Genomic DNA, 22,040 nt, shown 5'->3' with positions numbered 1-22,040 from the left:
TATCTTACACAGTCTGTTGGTGCAGCATCCTGTGTTGCTTTAGACATCTCAAACATTGCTGGAGACCAGTGTCTCCTTTATTGTTTCTGAGCTCAGTGAGAAGTCTACCAGAAATTCAGCCCAGTGTATGTTTTTTAAAGTATAGTTTCAGGTGTGTTTCTCCGTGTGTTCATTTCTAGTCCTGATCTTTTTTATTTTGTTTTATTTAGATTTTTACTTATGTGTTCATTTTATGTATAATGAGTGCTCTCTCTCTGCATGTACACTTACATGACAGAAGAGGGCGCCAGATCCCATTGTAGATGGCTGTGAGCCACCAGATCGTTGCTGGGAATGGAACTCTGGAAGAGCAGCCAGTGCTCTAAGTGCTCAGATATTCCTCCAGCCCTCTAGTCTTTATCTTTATTTTTTAAGAATTATTGACTTATTTTATGTATATGAGTACACTGTAGCTGTCTTCAGACACACTAGAAAAGGGCATCAGATTTCGTTTCAGATGGTTGTGAGCCACAATGTGGTTACTGGGATTTAAACTCAGGACTTTTTTTTTTTTTTTTTTTTTTTTTTTTTTGGTGTGTGTGTGTGTGTGTGTGTGTGTGTGTGTGTGGTTTGGAATTCTTTTCTCTTTTGTTAAAAGAATGGTAGGAACCAGGTGCCCCTGGGCTCTGGGGAAGAGGTATGCAGTGAACCCTGGCAGGGAGGGGCTGGGAAGAAGAGGCCTGGAGTTTCCCATAATCCTTTGCAGGAAACAGAAATGCTGGCAGATAAGGAGGTAAAGTGAGGCAAGGCCCTTCGGACAACAGGTTTTATAGTGTCCCTATCTTCAGACACACCAGAAGAGGGCATTGGAATTCATTACAGATGGTTGTGAGCCACCATGTGGTTGCTGGGAGTTGAACTCAGAACCTCTGGAAGAACAGTCAGTGCTCTTAACTGCTGAGCCATCTCTCCAGCTCTCTAGTCTTAATCTTAATAAAGCAGTTACACAACAAACTGTTTGAGATACTCCAAAATTCCAGTGAACTCTAATTTTTCCCATTTTACTTGCCATTGCCGCAGCCCCCCTCAGAGCACACACTGACTCGAACCTGTCTTCTCTTCTGTGGCCTATGTTTAGTAGAACTATAAAATGGGAGGGGGACTGGGGAGATGGGTTAGTGAACACGGTGCTCATTGCACAAGCATAAAGAACTTGGTTCAAATCCCCAGAACCCACATAAAAAGCCGGGCTGTGGCTGCATTGTTCCTATAACCCCAGTAACTGGAGGAAGGGGATGGGCAGATCTGAGCACCTGCCTGTCGGCCAGCCCAGCCTGATTCGTGAGCTTTTGGTTCAGAACAGAGATCCTGACTCGAGGTAGTCACCAGAAAGTGACAGAGGAAGGTACCTGGTGTCCTACTCTGTCCCTCATAAGCACATACAAGTAAGCACACTGCACACATGTACACACACACATATACCACATTTTTGTAACACCAGGTGGCAATATGTGGCTGTGGTGTGTGGATGTCCTCTGGTAAAGCACAGCTGTATAACACACACACACACACACACACACACACACACACACACTTTGTACCACACTGCAAATGCACCTCTGATTACATTGTAGTTTCTTAAATTACAGTGGTTTCTGTTGCCACTTTGAAGATTTAAAAAAAAAAAAAAAACATGATATTTAGGAGGTAAAATAACTTTTCCAAATGCCATAGAGTCAGGACTCTTAGATTCATACTATAAATTCAAGACTGGAATCCTCATCCTTCTCCTCCAAGAATGTAAGGAGTCCTCATATTCAGTTCTTCCCTTGTTGATTTCTGCCACACACCCCAACCCCTCAGTGAATCACAGAGTCAGGGTGTGCTTAGAGAAATGAAGCATTTATTTATTTGCCCTCCAACAGCATTTCCTTAAGATTGCTGAGCATAGGCCTAAAAGAGATGTTGGTGGCAGAAGCGAGCCTTCTCCTCGGGATCTAAGTCTGGGATCCTGGAAACCCGGGAACCATGGAGCTGGGAAGCCTACGAGAAGGGAAGTCGTTTCCAGACCACACAGAGCACGAGTCCACAGCTGTTTCCAAATGTCAGGAATCAGGCTAAAAGAGAAAATAAGCCCTTCAACATAGGAGCCAGCTAAATCATTTTCATACCACTCTTGTAAGGGAGTATGCTGAGAAAGATCACAGTAAAGTGGGGCTGTACCCGAGAGGACTCGGGATTTCAGGAGAATAGGTTCAAGTCTCACTGTCATTGCAAAACTCAAAACTCAGAGCACTGAACTGGACATTCCTCAAATTATCCCTATCCCTTGTGCTCTGACCAGAGACACCATGAAGTAAATAACCCTGGTAACAAGTAATGTATGCAGTGCCTTGCAAAAACACTTCAACTTCAGTATTTCCATACTGCAGGCAAAGACACTCAGAGAGCCATTCACCCATGGCCCTTACCCAGACATGCTACAGTAGAATCAAAGCCTCAGGCAATTCTAAGCTTTGCCCAAAGAAATAGGGGTTCCCTAAAAGAACAAACAAACAAGGGATCTTGATGAGTAGAGTCTCCTGGTGCATAAGCCTTGAGCTCCAGAACCCAGAAAAGGGCTGGAGAGAAATGAGATCTACCTACCCCAGCCCACTCCTTACCTTACACTGGGGGAAGACAGACTTTCCCACACATGCCCTCGCAACATTTGTATTTGCCTTCACACTGGCTGTCCTTCTGGCAGATATTGGGAGGGTTGAGCATCAGACACCTTCCTTGAAATTTCTGGCACCTCCCAGGCTTCCTTGTCACTGGTGGGAAAAGAAAGATTCACAGGGCCAACATCTTAAACTTCAGATACCATATCACCCCTTCTTTAACCCAACGTCTCCTGCCCGAGAAAAGAAGAGCATCCCCATTTACCCCTCACCCCTAATACCCCCTCCCAAACATGTCTCCTGAAGAAGCACCTGATTCCTCTCTAGCATCTACTCTAACGTCTAGCCTCCAACCAATGCTGGAGGGGACCAGTCCTGACAGGGTTGCATGATTTCCACCATGCCTGGTTCCCAGGTGATTTCTTGTACAGCCATCATCCTCAGAGTGGCTACTGCTCACAAGTGGCTCCTCCTGCCAATGACAGAAGGATGCCTTGGCTCACTGACATGTTGGACCCAACAGCACTTAGAAATGAGGATGCCTAGGAGAACCCCTTCATTTACTCAATTCCCTTCAGTGCTGGCATTTTTCTCTGTCTAGTTTCTCTACTGGCTCACCTGGTCTGCGAATGGGAACAGGATTCACACACTGGACACCACAAGCATTTTGGCAGCATCTCTGCTTTCCCGGGCATTCCCAGTCAGTCTTGCACTGTGGTTTCTCATACTTAAGGCAGTTGGCAGGCTTTCTAGCAGGGCAGGCTCCAATCTTGATGGCATCTAAAGGGAAGACCAAGAGGAGGGCATGTAATATCATCATTCCTAGACAAAGGTCCACATCTCAGAATATAGACCCTCATTCCAGTGGCCTGCAACTTCAAAGAGAAATACCTGGCTGGCCTAGGAGGGAAAAGACTTGGTCAAACAAGACATGTGACCAGGAGACATCAGAGACTAAGGATAAAAAGCACAGGGTTCCCAGTCAAGCTTTTCCACCTCAGAGCTAAGCTAGATCTCACAAAGACAGAAGGGGGGAGTAAGAGTAATAGAGACCAAGAGAAATAAGTATGAAGGGAATGAATATGATGTTCGAGAATCTGAGGACTAAAGTCAGAGGCAGAAACAGAAAGGCTAAAGGGCAGGGACAGATCTGTGGGAGGCCTGAGCTGACAGGATGACTGCCCAGTAGGAAGGCATTTCTATATAGTAAGAGGATATCTCTACATGCCTTGAAGCCTATAGGGACCTCAGACCCCAGTGAGACCTCCCTGAGGTCCAGAGTAAGCTGAGAAACAGCCTACAGAAGGAAACACACCCAAAACCATCAGGGGGTCCCCACCTCTGATACTCCAGGCAGTGTTAAACCAAAGCAACTCCAACTCACCATCTTTACCTGCTTCCACACTCCAGGGTGCCAGGACCCCCAGAGCAAGGAGCACCATGAGAGGGAAGAGGCCACTGGACTTCATGGTGAAGGCAGGTTATCTCTGACGACCAGTCTCGAGAGTCACTATTTATATCTTTACCAGAAAGGCGTGGTCCCAGTGGAATGGATTTGGCCCCTCCCAGCTGCTATTGCATAGGCAGGAAGCTTAGCCACAGAACAGAAGTCATGATGCTACAAAAGTGGGCAGTGAACTTTCTGTTTCAGGCAGAACAATGAGGCTATCAGAGTAACCACCTGAAAATTAAAGAAGCTGGCTTGGGACTTACCAGGCAAGGGATATTCCTGGGGACCACCTGAGCCCTGAGCACTGTGAGGTCCCCAAGCCTACTGCCCGTACTAGTAGAGAAGAGTAGAAAGGGTTACCCCAACCTGAAGCTGAGACATCAGACGTGGACTCTCAGCTGAAACTCTGCCATGCACCTCTATTTTTTTTTCCATGTTCCTGGACTTTCTGGGATTTTGAAACTCTAACCTATTGCTCAATACGAATTCCTTCTGGAGATGCAGATGACGCATGGCTCAACCAACTCATCTTTATTTCTGCCAAGTCGTTTGCACCGCTGTGTGTCCAGTGCCCATCCTGTGACTGGAACACGGAAAGCAAATGAAAGTTACACACAGAGGGACCTTGCCTTCAGCAAATCTTGTTGGAGCTCAGTCTCTTAGGCAGGAAACGACTTGGGGCTCATCCTGAGATTAAGGGCTTGAAATCACCCTTAAAGTAACAAATGAATTGTATCAATTGCTAGTAGGGATCATTGACATGGTTTGGAGTAAAGAGATGGGGCCTCTTACTCATCCATGTGATCAGCATTGAGCTACAGTGTCGTTTGCGTTGCTGAAGGGATTAATTCTTCCTACCTCTAAATCCTCCAAAGGTTCAGATGTCAGCAAAAACAAAAAAAAAAAAAAAAAAAAAAAACTATGGCTGCCATGCATTTCCCCTCATTGTGGGTGCTCCCCAGTCATTCCCTCCCCCATTGTGGGTGCTCCCCGGTGTGTACAGATTGCTCCCAATGATTAAAAGAGACATCATTCTCTCTAGACTTTAACACAAAATTTCCTACCTGCAAAGCCTAAGCCTTACCCCAACATCATGGATCCTCCTCTGTAGTTTTCGTATTTGTGTACCTACATCATTTACCTCCCCTGTCTACCCGCTCCACTCTCTCTCACTCATCCCCTCTCAAATTCTTGGTCCCTCTTTCTTTAATCATTACTGTTCTGTGTGTTTATGAGTAGATATATACATACCTACTGAGTCCAGTTAGTGTACATATGTCTTTCAGGGCCAACCACTTGATATTGGATAGCCAACTGGGCTCACCCATGGGGAAGACCCCTCTTTGGCAATCTTTAAGTACCTGTATTTTATCATCTAGGGGTGAGGCCCCATGAGATTCCCACCTTCCACCATGGCATGTCAACTGGTATTTTCATTGTCCAGGTCTTATTTAAGCAGCCATAATGTTGAAGAGTCACAGTCCCTGTAATTTTCCCATTCATTCCCCAAAGGAAGTTTTATACATTCAAACACACATAAAAAGACTGCACATTAAGTGCTGGGCTCCACAAAGTATTCTCTGAGTCACGAGCCAGCTATTAACAGAGTCTTTTATGCAGAAATTATTTTATGGTTTAAATTTTGGTGCCAAAGAAAGGGAAAGAAAAGTTGGTGTGCACAAAGTAATTAGTCAGTGATGTGAGCTAGCAAACTTGTAGAAATTTTAAGGGAGAAATGGAAGATCTGGCTTCCCACCCACCCCCATGGGCAGGCTTACTGGCTGGTTAGGGGGTTGTTCTCACTTCCTCCCACACAGGTCCTCTTCTTCCTATTCTGTGTTTTTTCCTATCTTTCTTGGTGCCAAAAATTTTCTAAATATTTGTTTCTTAGAGAGTCAAGCTGAGAATTTCACACCTAGATGTTTCTCTTTGTGATTAATGACTGGCTGACTGCCTATTTGAAAACAGCCCGTTTCATCAGAAAGAACCCTGTAATCAATCAACAAGGGAGCCTCTGAAATGATCTGAACCAAGGAATCTAACTACAATCCCAGAGCAAATCTGGGAGGCTGTGGTTGGTTGGTTGGTTGGTTGGTTGGTTGGTTGGTTGGTTGGTTGGTTGGTTGGTTTAGATTGATTTCTTTTAATGTGTATGGGCATTTTGCCTGCAGGTATGTATGTCAGTACTTGTGTGCCTGTTAATCTAGGAGGCCAGAAGAGGGCAGCAGATTTCCTGGAACTGGAGTTTACAGTTTAGAGCTCTTGAGTGTGTGCTGAGACATAAACTCGGGTCCTCTGGAAGAACAACCAGTACAGGCTCTGTGTGTGTGTGTGTGTGTGTGTGTGTGTGTATACACATATATGGGATTATTGGAATATTTATACATTAGCTATTCATCCACTGTAACAACAGAGTGAAGTAGTTGCAACAGAACCTGAAACATTTACTACAAAATCTAAAATACCTAATGTTTGGCACTTCACAGAAAACGTTTTCTAGCCTCTGACTCAGGTCAAACTCCCTGCTTGTACTAAAAGAAACACAAGAAGGTATAAACCCCAAGTTACATAATGAGTTAATTCTAGAACTTAAGATGGCTTTTCTAAAGCAATTGAGTCAAACCCAGAACTTGTTTAATTACAGGTTCATATGCACAATCCTATCCTAACCTACAACTGATTCACTAACTTGACTTCCACACTCTCTTGGCATCTACTAAGCTCTGTAGATCTATCTATTCATTTGTACAAAATTTACTCAACAATTGGTCACCACATGCCAGGTACTGTTCTAGGTCCTGAGGTTACAATGAACAAGACACACCAGGTAACGCCACACGGTCATCGAGAGCCTGACGTGCAAAATGACTGGACCTCTTTTGGCTCCTGTCACTCAGCTGTAAATGGCAACGTTGCTTTCTCCTGTGTGGAGAGATGTGGTGAGGAGCTGAAACCCCACAGCAGGAGACATCACTTTACAGCTGAGAGTCTTTGGACTCTAGGCACACAGGAAGCTATCAGCCTCTAAGGAGAGACTCAACACTCAGGTGTGGACTTCACGGCTGGAGCCTATCTTGCTCTGACATTAGATACTTGACAAAATCTGGTTCTGTCACTAGTTCTGTCTCTCTAGAGTCTCTGACTGTCACAACCTTTGTGGCCCCATAGTTTCTAATAGCATTAGCTCAGTGATACATACATACATACATACATACATACATACATACATACATACATACATACATACATACATAATTGATAATAGATTATAAATAGATAGATGATAGATTGATTGATAGATATAAAGATACATAAAAAGAAAGAACGATAGATAGACAGATAGATGATAGATGGATGGATGGATGCATGGATGGATGGATACAAAGATAGATAGATAGATAGATAGATAGATAGATAGATAGATGGATGGATGGATGGATGGATGGATGGATGGATGGATGGATAGATGGATAGATGGATAGATAGATAGATAGATAGATAGATAGATAGATAGATGATAGATAGATAGATAGATAGATAGATAGATAGATAGATAGATAGATAGATAGATATGGATGAGATAGGAATATCTGCCTTTGAGTATTTTCTCATGAGAAACATTATCCTTTGGGCCTCTGGACACTGACTTCAAAAGACTATTTTGGGGTCAATCATTTGGTTCTTCCTCATGATCTGTCAGTGCCAGGACAGAAAAAGGAACCCAGCAGCAGGTGGTGTCCAGAGTCAAAGGAGGTCATCCTGAGGCCTTCGCTTTTCTGAAAGTGTTCACATGCCTTTGGGGGAGCAACACTACATGTGCTTTAAAAGCTCCATTGTAGAGCCGGCTCTGGTGACACAGTCTGCAGTCCCAGCACTCAGGAAGGGTGACAGTCAGTTGCAGGTCAACCTGGGTTCTACAATAAGACTCTGTATCCAAGAAAGTAAATAATCCAGGAGGCTCATACCTGTAATCTCAACACATGAAAGGCTGAGGCAGGAGGATTACCATAAACTGACCAATCACAAGCTACATAGTAAGTTTCAGGTTAGGGCTACAGAGTGAAATTGTGTCTCAATAAGTAAATAAAGCTAGGTAGAACACTAAAGAAAACTCATTACTTCCAGTGATAACTTTTTTCTTGACAGACAATGTCACAGTTGCATTTTACACCAGCTGTTCTGTTGCAAATTAAGAAGCCAGTGAAAGGAATTATGGATAAAGAAAGAAAAGCATTTCATTTATGTGAGAATATTCATACCTCAGCCACCACTGATCAAGACTGACCCTGACTCATCAATCAGAGATAAAACACTTGAGCATCAGTGAAAGAAAAGAGAAAAAAATAAAAACTGAACAATTAACCTTTGAAACAAACTAGAAGCAACCTGGAAAAACATCTTCCCAAATTATTAGGATCCGACACCTTTTGCCTGGATCCCAGGATGTTATTTGTCAATGAATATGAGCATGTATGCTTGTACATCTCTGTGATTTCGAAACAAAAGGTGACAATTAGAAAGGCCTGTAGTTTGATGTGCTTTGGTGGTTTGGGAAACCCTGGGTGGGAGGTAAATGTGGCCACACCCACTCCGCAAGGAACCTGTTGAAGGGGCGACCACCCAGGGCCACTTCAGTAACAGCAATGGAGATCCTGTAGACTGGGATAAACCCACACTGCAGATCGAATCCCTGATCTCAACCAAACCTCAGAGCCGGCTCTGCCCCAAAGACACCGACAGTCCTGGTTGAGTTCAGACGCTGAAAGGAAATATAAAAATTTGAGGAGCTGGATAAAGTTTTCTCCGTTAAATTCAGATAAAGGACCTTATCTTTATAGATGAGATTACACCTAGAAATTGAACCACTTCCAATATGCCCAGTGTGAAATGTAAAATGTAAACAGAAAAGCCACAATAAACGCTCTTATTTTCAAAAGGAAAATGTGAAAAAGCAATCCACATAGGATCCCCCAACCCTTGGAACACATTTTATCCTATTAAGTCAAAGATGTGATTACTCCCTCTCTGGTGACGCAGGCACTTCCTAGTCATGGCCGTCTGGAAAGTCCAGTTCTGGCCTCTCCCTACATACCGCCTTCTGAGGTCACATCTCTGAGTACCTTTGTTGATGGCAATGCACTTTTGTTGAGGGACACAGGCAAGAGTGTACCTTTTCAGGAACTGGCTTCATAGGGATGAGTAGGACCTAGGGAATGATGTAAGCAATCTGTAGCGGCTCTTGGCGAAGCTTGAATTGCTTGTTTAGTTGGTCAATTCAATTCAAGTAAAGGGTGAGCTAGCAGACACATTCTGAAATTGTGCTAAGTCAGGTTTCTGTATTTCATTCTCTTTAGGTATGAGTGTGCACTTTTAAGCTGGAAGTGTGTATCTTCCCTTATCTGTTGGAAATTTCTTCTCAGCCATTTTCTCTGTTCTCTTTCTGAAGGTTCCTGTGGCTACACATTAACCCTTCTATTTCTGTTGTTCTTGCTTTGTCTGTCCTTGTTAGGTTTTCTTTTTCATCTCTCCGTGTTATGAAACTCCGGGTGAGTTTCTCAGAACTAGCTTCCGATTCACTCATTTTACTTTCGACTTAATCTAGTCAAGATCTCTTTTCATTTGTTTACATGCTTTTTTAATATCAACTTGGCAAACTTTAATAATATGTACTAACATTTTTAATGAATTAAGGCTAATCGTTTGGCTAATTGTTAGGAGTACTTGTGCCTTGAAAGTTCAGTCTTTTTTGTTTCTTTTTTCTACTTGTTTGTTTTGGAGGTGGGGTCTCACTATTCCGCCTGGGCTCATCTAGAACTCACTATTGTAGATTAAACTAGCCTCTACCTCACAGAGATTCCCCTGACTCTTCCTCCCAAGTTCTGGGATCAAAGGCATGGGTGACCATACTCAGCTCATTATTTTTAAAATACGTAGTTGATCCTTCTGCCTCAGTCTCCCCAGTGCTGAAACTACTGGCATAAGTCTCAAGCACTCTGCAGTCCTCCGTACTCACCTGTACCCTGTTTTGTCAGCCAGCCTCCATTCACCTGTCCAGGGACATGGCTATGCCTTTAGAATATTGTCAAACTCCTGTTTCTGGAATGCCTTTGAGGTTTGTGCATTTGCCCATGTTTCAGAATCTGTCTGTAAACTGTACCTCATCTAAGAAAACCATTGATTATGTGTAAAGAGCCCCACAGGAGTGGTGGAAATGATCTGGAAAGGTATTAAAATGAAGGAGAAGAGGAGAGGGGAAGAGGGAAAAGAAAAGGGAGTAGGAAGAGGAGGAGAAGGAAAGAGAGGGAAGAGGAGGAGGGAGGGGGCAAAGGGGAGGAGGGGGAGGAGGAGAAGGAGGGAGAGGAGGAGGAGGAAGATGAGCTGCCCCTGATGATGGCTTCTGTGTTTGGTGTTATTCTTCCTCCTGTAATTAAGAATAAAATTCTCGCCCAGTGGTATTTATTTCTATATGAAGACATTTTAGTATGTTCTCCAATCAGGTGGCTACTCAAGTGGCATTCCACACAGTGAGAATGCACATATTATATATGGTTCCTTACATTAGAAGGAAGCACAGTCTGGGAGCCAGCTTCACACAGGAAGTGAGGAGTAGCATCTCTGTCCTCTTCCTTTCATTCAGGTGAGGAGGAGTGAGGGGCAGAGAGGAAAGGGGGGTGTAAGTTGGCCATATTTCCTGGTTCTTCTGTCTCTCTGGGACACTCTAACTCCATCCCTGCTGACTCATGAACTACTCAGTTCCTGCCTCCCAAGAGACTCAGGAACAACTCATTGTCTTGAGTTGTTTATGCATCTGCTTCTCAGAAAGAGCACTGATAATGTATGGTCTTAGACACTCTGAGTTCCCTGACACCAAATAACTGGTTGGCAGTGGCTTCCAAACTTCTTTGGAGAGCTCCTGAAAAAGACTATATTTGATTAGTCATCTATGTACGTAGAAAATAGAATTACTGTCTACCGTCTACAGCTTAATTATAATTGACTCTCATAACTTAAAATCATAAATTATTCAGACTAGAAATGTACTTGAGAAGAGGTTTAGAACAACTCACTTCACTGGGAATACCCATATAAAATCACATAGTAAACAAGTTGCCTTTGTGAGCTTAGGTTGCTCTTCACTCAGTAATTCCCCAGTAACCCAAGGTACCTTCTGTTTGGCAACACCCCTCCTTAACTAAGTTAGAACTCATATTCTAACCCCAGCTCTTCCATCTGTCTTAAAACATTTGTCCATTCAATTACTCAAAACACATCATTGAGTATCTCCTGTAACCTAAGCATTCACACTCACATGCATGCACACATAACACACACACACACACACACACACACACACACACACGCATGCACGAACATTCACACTCTCATACACATTTGTGCACAGACACACATTCACACTCTCACACACTCTCACAGACATACAAGTATACTCACACACACACTCACATATACACACATGTGCACACAAAAATACTCACAGTCTCATACACACATACACATGCACAGACACACACTCACACACACATACACTCATACACACAAACTCATACACACACTCACACTCACATACACACATGTGTACAGACACATACTCCCACACACACTCACAGTCTTATACACACTCTCACACTCTCACAGACATACATGCATACTCACTCACATGTGTACACATGTGTACACATACTCACACTCTCATACACACACATGCACAGACACACTCACATACACATACACTCATACTCACACACAAACTCACATTCACACGTACATATGCACACACACTTAAACTCTCATACACATACATGTACAGACACACTCACAATCTCATGCACATACACATGTACACCTACATGTGCACACATGAACACGCACACTCTCGTACACATATACACAATCATATACACTTGTGCTCGAACACACTGCAACTTACAGAAAGGTATCTGCCAACTCAAATTATTGCATCTCAAAAGATGTTACTTGGTCCAGTTCACCATTAAAACCACCCATCTACCTCTAGATTCTAGAGCTTTTCTTTATCACTAAATAACTTCATAATCTTAGTCAGGAATGCTGGGGAGACCAGTGGAAACCAGCCAAGTAAGCTGAACTCAGGATAGAATGAAGACCAGATTCGCCCCAGACTTGGACACATGAAGCTGAGAAGCGGTAACAAACCATGTGGAACATGTGAAATAGGCAGGAGCTGAGCCAAAACTTGTGGCCTAGGCATTAATTAATAAATAATTAGTCTCAGAGTCATCATTTTGGGAGCAGTAGTTGGGAAGGAAAAATAGATTTGTTCTTTACATTAAACTAGGAGAAGGTAACCATATCTCAGCCTCCCCAGTGCCAGGAGAGCAATGCTGTCAGACGGGTGCTGAGAAGCTATGTGTGATTTTTAAGACAGAAACACCCCTGAAGAGAGCCACCACGGACTGTAGTGGATCAATAAAGGACCTACATCTTACTAGTCAAGCGCTCTCGGCCCCACGAACTGTGTCAAATGTTGGTATTGAATGATGAGATGTCTTAGTTACTTTTCTATTGCTGTGCTAAGACACCATGACCAAGGCAACTTACAAAAGAAACATGTGTATTGGGGCTCATGGTTCCAGAAAATTGGGGTTCATAGCCATCATGTCAGGGAGCATGGTAGCCGCAGGCAGGCAGGCATGGCGCTGGAGCAGCAGCTGAGAGCTTACATCTGACCCACAAGCAGGAGTGAGAGACAGACCTGCTTCACTGGGAATAGTGTGGGGTTTTCAAACCTCAAACCCCATCCCCAGTGACACAGCTTCTCCAACAAGGCCATACCTCCTAATCCTTTTGTTGGGGTAACCCTCTGTTCTCAATTGTTGATTGCCCATGGTGCCAGGCTAGCAGGATATGTAAATGTTTGTCACTTCCTTACTTGCCCCAGAAAAGGAATGGAGAGGAACTCTATGCTAATAGCTTTTTTTTTTTTTTTTTTGTATGAGAAAGAAACATGGCATTTGAGCAATAAGGAGCTTGCAGCTGGAGCTGGGGCAGAACTACTGGGCATAAGCCACAAATGGACACACACACACACACACACACACACACCTGAAAGCCCCACAATGCCTTTCCAGCAGCTCCACCAGTCATGTGCTAAATATTCAGATTACAAGTCTGTGGGGGGGGGGGGTGGGCATTTTATTTAAACCACCATATGGAGTATTCTTTAAACCCAATAGAAAAGTATTGGGGACCCCCATGACATTCATGCCACTATCAGTAAACCAGTGGGAATGTCTTGCAAGGCTAGTTGATGCTGTAGCTCAGTTTGAACTCAGTTTGGGCACAGCACCTTCCAGCACTATGAAAGCTAGCCAGTGGAAATAAGACTTTCAGGTGAGTAAACATTCATTTCTCCATGTTAAACTGATTCTTCATTGTTATAAAATATGATGGGGTAAGAGGGCACCTGGCTGGTCCATGCCAAGGTATGTCCCTGAGAAATTACACCATGCAACAGATCTGGTATAAAGGGGGGTTCACTGGAGGAAGGAAGAGGTGTGAGGACCTGAGAAAGAACAGAGGCAGTGAGTGAGCTGAGAGGGCAGAGAGAGAAGGGGCAGGAGAGAAAGGATGCTCTGAGGACACACACACACACACACACACACACACACACAAAGGAAGAGAGGGGGAGAGGGAGAGGAGGAGAGAGGGAGGAGGGACTGGGGTGGTGGGCAATCTTTTTATAGGCAGTTCACACCTGTAACACCTGGTTCTGGAGGCAGGTGATGGTGGCCGATGCTAGTTCCCTAGAGAAGTACCAGAATCTCCTGAAAGCTAACATTCCTCCCTTTCTGTTTAATTAAAAATGAGAAACCAGGAAGGGGTGATGGTGGGGCAGGAGTGAGGTCCCTGTGCTCTTCAGACTACTTCTTGCTGAATGGTGGCAATGTCTTTGGGGACCCTAAGAAAATTGATATGTGGCCAAGTTCCAGGAGAGCAGACTGTTTCACTGCTTCCTGGGATCTGCAGGACCATCTGGGGCTGAGAAAGTACAAACCCAGGCAAAACAGTCTGTGAGGCTGGACCACAGCATATGTGGGTAACTGCTTTGGAGCTGTCCTGTATACAGAATTTGAATTTGAGTAAACACCCGGACTTAGCAGGATGCTGGAATATATATATATATATATATATGTGTGTGTGTGTGTGTGTGTGTGTGTGTGTGTGTGTGTATGAAAGAGAGAGAGAGAGAGAGAGAGAGAGAGAGAGAGAGAGAGATTGGCAGCAGAAAATAAAGTTAAAAAGTTAAATAGTCTAAGGAGAAAAAAAAATTGAGGGTACATTTAAAACTTGAGTCCCAGACCAGACAAGGGGAAGGAACCCTCCCCCTGGAATAGGCAATAAATGGGACACTTCTAAGTTGATTGACAGGGGTACTTATCTGGAGTCCATTTGACCCATGAGAGGTGGATTAAAGTAGATTCTTTGAAGCTTACAAGCAAGCTTCCTAAGTTTACAAAAAGAGATAAATGTTTGGCATGTTAGCATTACCACTGCTTGTGATCTGCACTGAAGCCCACATTGTAGAAGAAGGCAGTCAGCACACACCTTTGTGCTATAGTAACAAGGCTGAATTAAAAGCATGAACACTCCTTGAGGTGAGCTCGGGGGCGACAGGAACCTGTTATGGAGCAGAAGGGCAAAAAGCTCAGTTGACCTGGGTTCTCAGTGCGACTACAGACCATGAAAGAGGGGCTTCTTCCCTCGCACCAGAAGACTGGATATAGATTTATCACAGTAAGAAACACTTTTAAGTCTATACTTCAAGACATCCAAGGGAAATTTAAAATCTTGAACTTGTGACTATGATACTGAGAGTATAGTGGAAAGCTTTCCCAGAATCAAATCAATAACTTATTAAAGCTTTATCAATCAGTGTTAGGACTCTGAACTTGGTCCTGATACCACAGTAACACAGGGAGGGCAAGAAACCTGAAGCAGTTTTCATTCCTTTTATACATTAATTCGATTCCTAATCACCATTTAAGTTCTCACTTGCCTTTACCAACCTTAAAGCACCTTACTAGATCCTAAAATACTTTCTTAGGTCCTCGTAACTTAAGCTCCTGTATCCTCAGGCCTTCCAGAAGCGGCACATCTTTTTCCTATTCAATTATTTACCATGAACAAGACACAGGTGGTTAATTACTGGGAGCAGTCACTGTAAAGTGAGTTCCTTTAGATAAAGGTATAGTAAAAAGTTACATCTGAAACCTGTTTATTGTTTAACATGTTTAACATGGAGCCTGTGAGCAAGGCAAACTTACTTGCTTACTCCCATGGACTAAAACACCAACCACTGAGCACACATGGAGAGACCCATGGCTCCAGCTACATATGTAGCAGAGAATAGCATTGTCTGGCATCAGTGAGAGAAGAGGCCTTTGGTCCAGTGAAGGCACATTTTCCCAGTGTAGGGGAACGCCAAGGTGCTGAGGTGGACAGGGTGATTGGGAGAGGGAGCACCTTCATGGAAGCAAGGGGAAGGGGAGGGGAACGGGGGAGAAGGGAATGAGGGGGGGATAACATTTGAAATGTAAATACAGAGAATATCCAATAAAATTATAATAATAAAAGGTTAAAAAAAGAAATCTAGAAGTTTTAACCACTATTGAATTGACTAATGAAATAACAAGGTGGCATATTGCCTTAGAGTAAGGAACTAGTTAAGTATTGCTTTCTAGCTGTCAATAGTCATCAATGACTTACTCTTACACCCCTAGACGAATGCATCTCCCAACAGTCATCAGAGTAGCTTAGTAACATGTAGACCCACAACTGGATAAGGTCCAGAGAATAAGACTTAGCCCTAAGTAGAACACCTACATCATACACCCATGTCCAGGCCAGGGGATCACTGAGAAGGAGCAGACAGAAAGTGGAAGAACCAGAGGCGCTGGACACCGCAGGGCAGATGAACATATGAACTCACAGTACGTATGACAGCGTGTGTAAGGCCTGCACAATATCAAGCCAGACAAAATCCCAGAATGGTAAAGGAAGACAGACATGTGTGAAGTCTCAGTCCCTAGGTAAGGAGCTACTGGCAAGTAATAGCCACCAGAAGAGAAAAAGTCGTTCTTCTTTAAAAAGAGGCCCCTGGAAAGTCACACATCCAATAGTTTATGGGCAGCACTAAATATACTTGATGAGTTTATTTTAAAGAAGGGAACTCAAGGGTAGGTAAATGGGTCAGGATCCTGGAGAGAACTGGGGGGATGGAAAATTGCAAAGGATCAAATTCATTTTGCATCAACTAGTAAAAAGATGAGGGGAGAAAAATGTGTCTTGAGGACAACCATCCACTCTGAAGGCTCAAACCTTAAAAGATCCAAACTGGTTCAAAGGAGAACAGCCTAAAGTGGGGCAGCTTCTTGCTCCTCCAACATATCTGCCTAGGAAGATGGTTCACTAGACACAGCACACAGAAACTGATTCGAGGACAACAAGCTGCAGTGCAACCTGGAAGAATTGTCCATGTGGCATTGGTTGTGAAGACATTCTGGATGCAAAATCAAGCAAGTCATGGTGGCCTGCTCTATCCACAGAGAAGGTCAAACTAGGCAATGTGCTGTAATGTCAGAGCCCCTGAAAGGAGGCCCTCCTTAGACAGGAAGTCGTTTTTTAGTAGTTCCGTGTTTGCTTGTTCCAGTGGTTCTTAGCCACGCCCAGATCCCTCCATTTTAGAATGAGGATATTTATTCCGTGCCATTAAATGTTGGGAGTCTATAGTTGGTTTTTATTTTATAGGAGCTCACAGTTAAGAGACTTTGGACTTTAAAATTGTCGATGACGATCATCTCTGTGCATATTTGACTAAAAGCATTTTTCATAAACCTATGAAACCATGAGATGGTGATTTACAGTTTACAAGTGGTATGTTCTTTTGTCAAGTTGACAAGGACTCCGGTTGTGATTGTGGTAACAGCTTGACAAGATCTGGACTTGCCCCCTGCACATCTATAGGGGATTATTTGGCCTCTGAGTATAAATATCAGGGATTATCTCGATTACGTTAATTGATTTAGGAAGACCCATCTTAAGTGAGGGGAACCATCCTCTGGGTGACACAGTAAACAAGATGGAGGAAATGAGCAAACAGCACCCTTTACTCCATCTCTGGACTGTGGCTACAATGTGATCAGCTGCTTCCTAGTCAAGTGCCTCGATTTCCCCAACATGAAGGACTAACCATTAACTTTGAACATCTTTACATGTTTTTGTAGGATGTTTGATCACAACAGGAAAAGTAACTGAGACATCCCTCTTCTCTCTCCATCCACATGCTGGGGGAGGAAGGCCATGGATCCTGGTACCTCTCTTTTTTTTTTCTTCCCTCATCCCGGGTCCTCTACATTCCATCCCAGATCGTGTGCAGCAAAGTTATAGACAACATGAATTTCACTTCGTATCAGTAAAGTTGACATCATGAAAGGAAAAGAAAGAAACACAGGCCACTAGGAAAGAGAGAAACACAGACATCAGTGGGTATAAAAAGCACTTTCTAGGCAACCTCTAAAAAGACTTTAGAACTCTCAGCTTGACTCTGTGCAGACATCTCAATGTTCTTGATATGGTAGCAATCTGATACTGGACCCCAGTCCATTGGCTCGATATTTGAAGCCAATACATCTTAGGAGATGAGAGCTGGTAAGAAAAAAAAAATCACTTTGTTCAAGAACCAGCACCTAGAAAGATGGAGGAAGGCTATCCTCACCAGAACAAGACCGTGTCAGAGAACTCTGAAAAGGGGAAGAGTTTTTATGGCTAAGAAAAGAAGGTTCAGGACAATGGCAGGAAGAAAGGTTACATCCTGGCCGTGGCTTTCGTCATCTACGTTTCATGTTTTTCCCTCTCTTCCCCTAAAATACACTTGAAATGATTCATAGGCCAATACCCACAATTCTTTAGAGAAACATATTATTTCCCTGAAAGATAAACATCACTCTAGTTTTAAGTAAAGAGTGAGATTTGCAAATCTTTGCCCCGGGCCTTGATAGTATCTGAAGACCATTAAATGTACCGGATAACGGAAAACTAAAGAGATTACAGGTTGCAAACATTTTAGGAACAGTGTTTATTTAGTTGCTTGACTTGGTCGACTCCAGCAATTAGGGCCCAAGACAGTCCAAAGCTTTGTTTAGAACTCACAACTTTGGGTAAAATTCATTTAAAAGAACGAACTGATAACTTAACATGGGGCAATTTGTAATGGAGGACCAGCTGAGAATAGGGTAGTGGGCGATACTGTTTTATAATACCATAAATGGTTTATGAAATTATCATTATAATATTTTCATTACTGCTGGCACAGAATCATAACTGCAATGAAAAGCAAAGACTGTGGCAGAATTTATTAATTAATTCACGAAGTGTCCATTTCAACCACATCTCCATAGCAGGGACGAGAAGGTTTAAAAAAAATATTGTCCGGTCCCATGGAAGCGAGGGAGAGCTGCTATTCAGGCTTAACTTATATTCTCCCAGTCTTGAGCCAAAGCAAAGGTAGAAAGGTGCACAGTGGAGGCTTGGTGCTGCAGGTGCGGGCCACAGCAGAGGCAGCGTGGTTCTGTGACCAGTAACTTCCTGAATTAAGGCCAAGACACCCTGACTCTGGGCTAGGAAAATTTTACAGAATTGTTTACATTTTCCTCTTACAGTCTTTTGGCTAATTTTGTACCATACCTAATCCTGATAATAAACCGAGTTTTTATTTAAACAGAGCCTTTTTTTTTTTTTTTTGCCAGCACTCAAGAAGCAGACACAGACAGACAGACAGATCTCCGTTAGTCTGAGGCTAGCCTGGTCTACAAAGCCAGTTGCAGGCTTGCCTAAGGCCAATCAGGCAGTGGATGGCGAAGATAATTGAAGTTCAAATTTAGTTTAGGATGTGGCCTCCTGCTCCCCGATTCCAGTGTTGTCTCCACTCTCGGGTCCCTGACCACAGGAAACAGGGGCAAATAAATGTGTTGGTAAAAGCCTACGGGTTTCTGTTTCCACTCCACTGGTGAAGGAGTTCTTTCCACACAAGAGACACCCAACACTGTGCAGGGAGCCAATAGCAATCATGGATCAGACACAGACGCTCAGAGCCTTAGGACCAGACACTGGGGCCACACAGGCTCACACTCAGGAACAGAACAAACCACTAGAGCTACAAGAAGCAGTTTTTACATTGTGGGGTGTGGAATGGCCTGGTGAGGTGGTACTTAGCTTTAATCCCAGCACTCAGAAGGCTAAGGCAAGAGGATCTCTGTGAATTTGAGGCCAGCCTGGTCTACATGGCAAGCTCCAGACCAGCCAGAGCTATAGGTGGAGCGGGGTGGGGGTGCGGGGGGAGGGGAGAGGGAAGACCCCATGTCTGAATGAATGAATGAATGAATGAATGAAGACAAATAGATATATAGACAGATGGATAGGCAGACAGACAGTGTGTAACATGTCCCCTCTTGCCCACAGGAGGCAATGATTGTCTTCTCTGAATAAGTACTCAGGTGTCAGGAACAACAGGAAACCAGACCTGCTCCTTTGATCCTGAGAGGGCAGGAATATTGTCTGTGAGAGCATGGTGGAAGGGGAAAATTGAGGTTAGAAAAGTCAGGTCCCTGAGCTAGAGAGGTATCTCAGTAGTTAAGAGATACTCACTGACTGCTCTTCCAGAGGACCTGGGCTCCATTTCCAGCATCCACACGGTGGCTCACAACCATCTGTAACTCCAGTTCCAGGAGATCTGAGAGCACTCCATGCATGAGGCACACAGACATACACACAAAGTAAATTTATTTAAAAAAGAAAGAGAAGTCCAGGCCCCCCTTATCAGATGTCAAGCTAATGTGTAATACTGAAGTTGAGTTTTAGGTGTTGTACTGTTAATAATAATGAAATAATGTACCTTCCCAGTGAGAAATCACTGTTCTCTTAGCCATAATAATAGAAATAATAGAAAGATCTCCTTAAGAATAGTATATGCAGGCTGAAAAGATGGCTCAGTGGTTAAGAGGTCTTCCAGAGGTCCTGAGTTCAAATCCCAGCAACCACATGGTGGCTCACAACCATCTGTAATGGGATCTGATGCCCTCTTCTGGTGTGTCTGAAGACAGCTACTTAGTTTTGGTACCTGGGGTCATTATGCTCGCCTGGCAGAATTACGCTTTTCCTGATACGAGTACTGGGGACTTGATGACAGACCAGGATTGATGACCCTCCACGGCCCCCTTGAGCTACCCTTTAGAGGCATAGAGCAGGTGGGAAGACACCCAGAAGCCGCTTCCCCTTCTGGGGAATTTAACAGGAGGATGGAACTTTAAAAGGCTGGTTGTAAATCCGGCTTGTCTCCTTTTGTTATGGAAGGGAGCCTAAGGCAGGTCAATCTTGGCAAATAAACATCAGCAGGAACCTTCTTAGTAATTCTAAACTTCAACTGTGTTACAAACTTACCTTTCTGAGCCTTTCTGACCACCCTGATCTGTCCACTACAAATCTACTCACAAGGGAGGCGAGGCTCCTTCAGCTAATTCTACAGCAAGATTTCCTAGGCAGGTTTATTGGCGAATATTTTTACAGCATCAGTTGTTTGATGCTTCAAGTTTCTCCTGCATCGGAACCACAGGGCACTGGGCAAAACCACAGATATAGTGAGGGATGGCTCCAAAGTTAGGAGCGCTTGTTACTGTTGCAAAAGATCTGGTTCATCACCCAGCACCCATGTTGTGACAAACTGTAAACTCTACATGCCCTCTTCTGACCTCTGAGGACAAAATTCTCATACACATTTTTTATTATAAATTTTGTTTTGTTTAAACCGTTGAAAATCCCGTGTGACAAAGCAGGTGACTTCCCAACTGATTCTCAGGCCATCAGAGGCCGGGGTGGGGGATGGGAGCTCACAGAAGGTCAGCCACCCCTAGACTCTTCACAGCTGTAACACACCACGTGCCTTCCTTCCCTTGCATTACCTCAGAGTATTGAAAGTCACCTCCCTCGCAGTGGCCTTTCTTCTTCCAGTTATGCAGGAGGTTGGCATCCCAGACTGGCCTCTGGTGTGTCCAGATCAAGAAGAACAAAAGGATAATAAAAGGCCACAGAAGGCTCTGTACCCTTGCCTCAGCACTTCCTCCTGTTGGGGCAACAGGGTCAGAGAACTGCCTCAGAAAAATGCAATCTCCCTGTTAGCCAATGCTCAACTTCCCCCTGGCAACACAACCAGTAACCCGGGTCATCTTCTGGCTTCTTGATTCTAAGCAGTGCTACGAGCATGTATCCAAGGCCAAACATCTTGTATAGATGGTAAATTCTTTGTTTTGCTCCAGGTTAATGGGTTCGATTTAATCACTCAAATTTTCCCTCCATTCTAGAAACTTCCCCCATGACTTCCTTACAGTCCCAGCTTCTAAATCCAACTGAGTGCATTTGCATCCTTATTTTCCCATGGTGCTCCAGTTCTTAATTCAAACACACCTGGTTTATTTTACAGCCTTTGTGTGTGTGTGTGTGTGTGTGTGTGTGTGTGTGTGTGTGTGTACGCATTTGTTCACACAAGAATGTGTTTAGTCCTTCTAGACCCATAAGTGTTATAAAATTGGGATTAGGCTGTTAGCAACTTATCTTGAGTCTCCTCATGGTTATGTTTATGGGCTGTCCTGTCAAATGCTTACTCTAATGTCTTTTCGAAGTCTGGACCCTCCGAACACTCACCGAAAATAAAAAAGTATTTATCCCTATCGACTTAAAAACTAGGAGAGTATTAACAAGCAAGCAGGTTATACTAAGATCAGCATGCGTTCTCAGAAACATAAATCTTACATGTTACAACATATAAAACATGAAGTGATTACAAATTACCATGGGAACCATTCATGCCAGCGGGCTGTTTGTTTAAAGCTGCAGAGCTGAGA

At 43.7% G+C, this 22,040-nt stretch overlaps 1 protein-coding gene across 1 annotated transcript; it reads right to left on the bottom strand.

Annotated features, from left to right (window-relative positions):
• Nucleotides 1-1,925: 1,925 nt before the first annotated feature.
• Nucleotides 1,926-4,108, bottom strand: SLPI (secretory leukocyte peptidase inhibitor; the record flags this gene model as incomplete). Its single annotated transcript, XM_080924700.1, has 4 exons — nt 1,926-2,096; nt 2,643-2,792; nt 3,258-3,419; nt 4,024-4,108. The coding sequence occupies 3 exons, from the start codon at nt 4,106-4,108 to the stop codon at nt 2,644-2,646; spliced, it is 396 nt and encodes a 131-aa protein (XP_080780826.1). The 3' UTR covers nt 1,926-2,096; nt 2,643.
• Nucleotides 4,109-22,040: the final 17,932 nt, after the last annotated feature.

Source organism: Micromys minutus (genome assembly GCF_963924665.1).
Source record: "Micromys minutus genome assembly, chromosome: 11".
Lineage (NCBI taxonomy): Eukaryota > Metazoa > Chordata > Mammalia > Rodentia > Muridae > Micromys > Micromys minutus.
The sequence above is the reverse complement of the archived record's forward strand: the minus strand, read 5'-3'. Positions and strand labels throughout refer to the sequence as shown.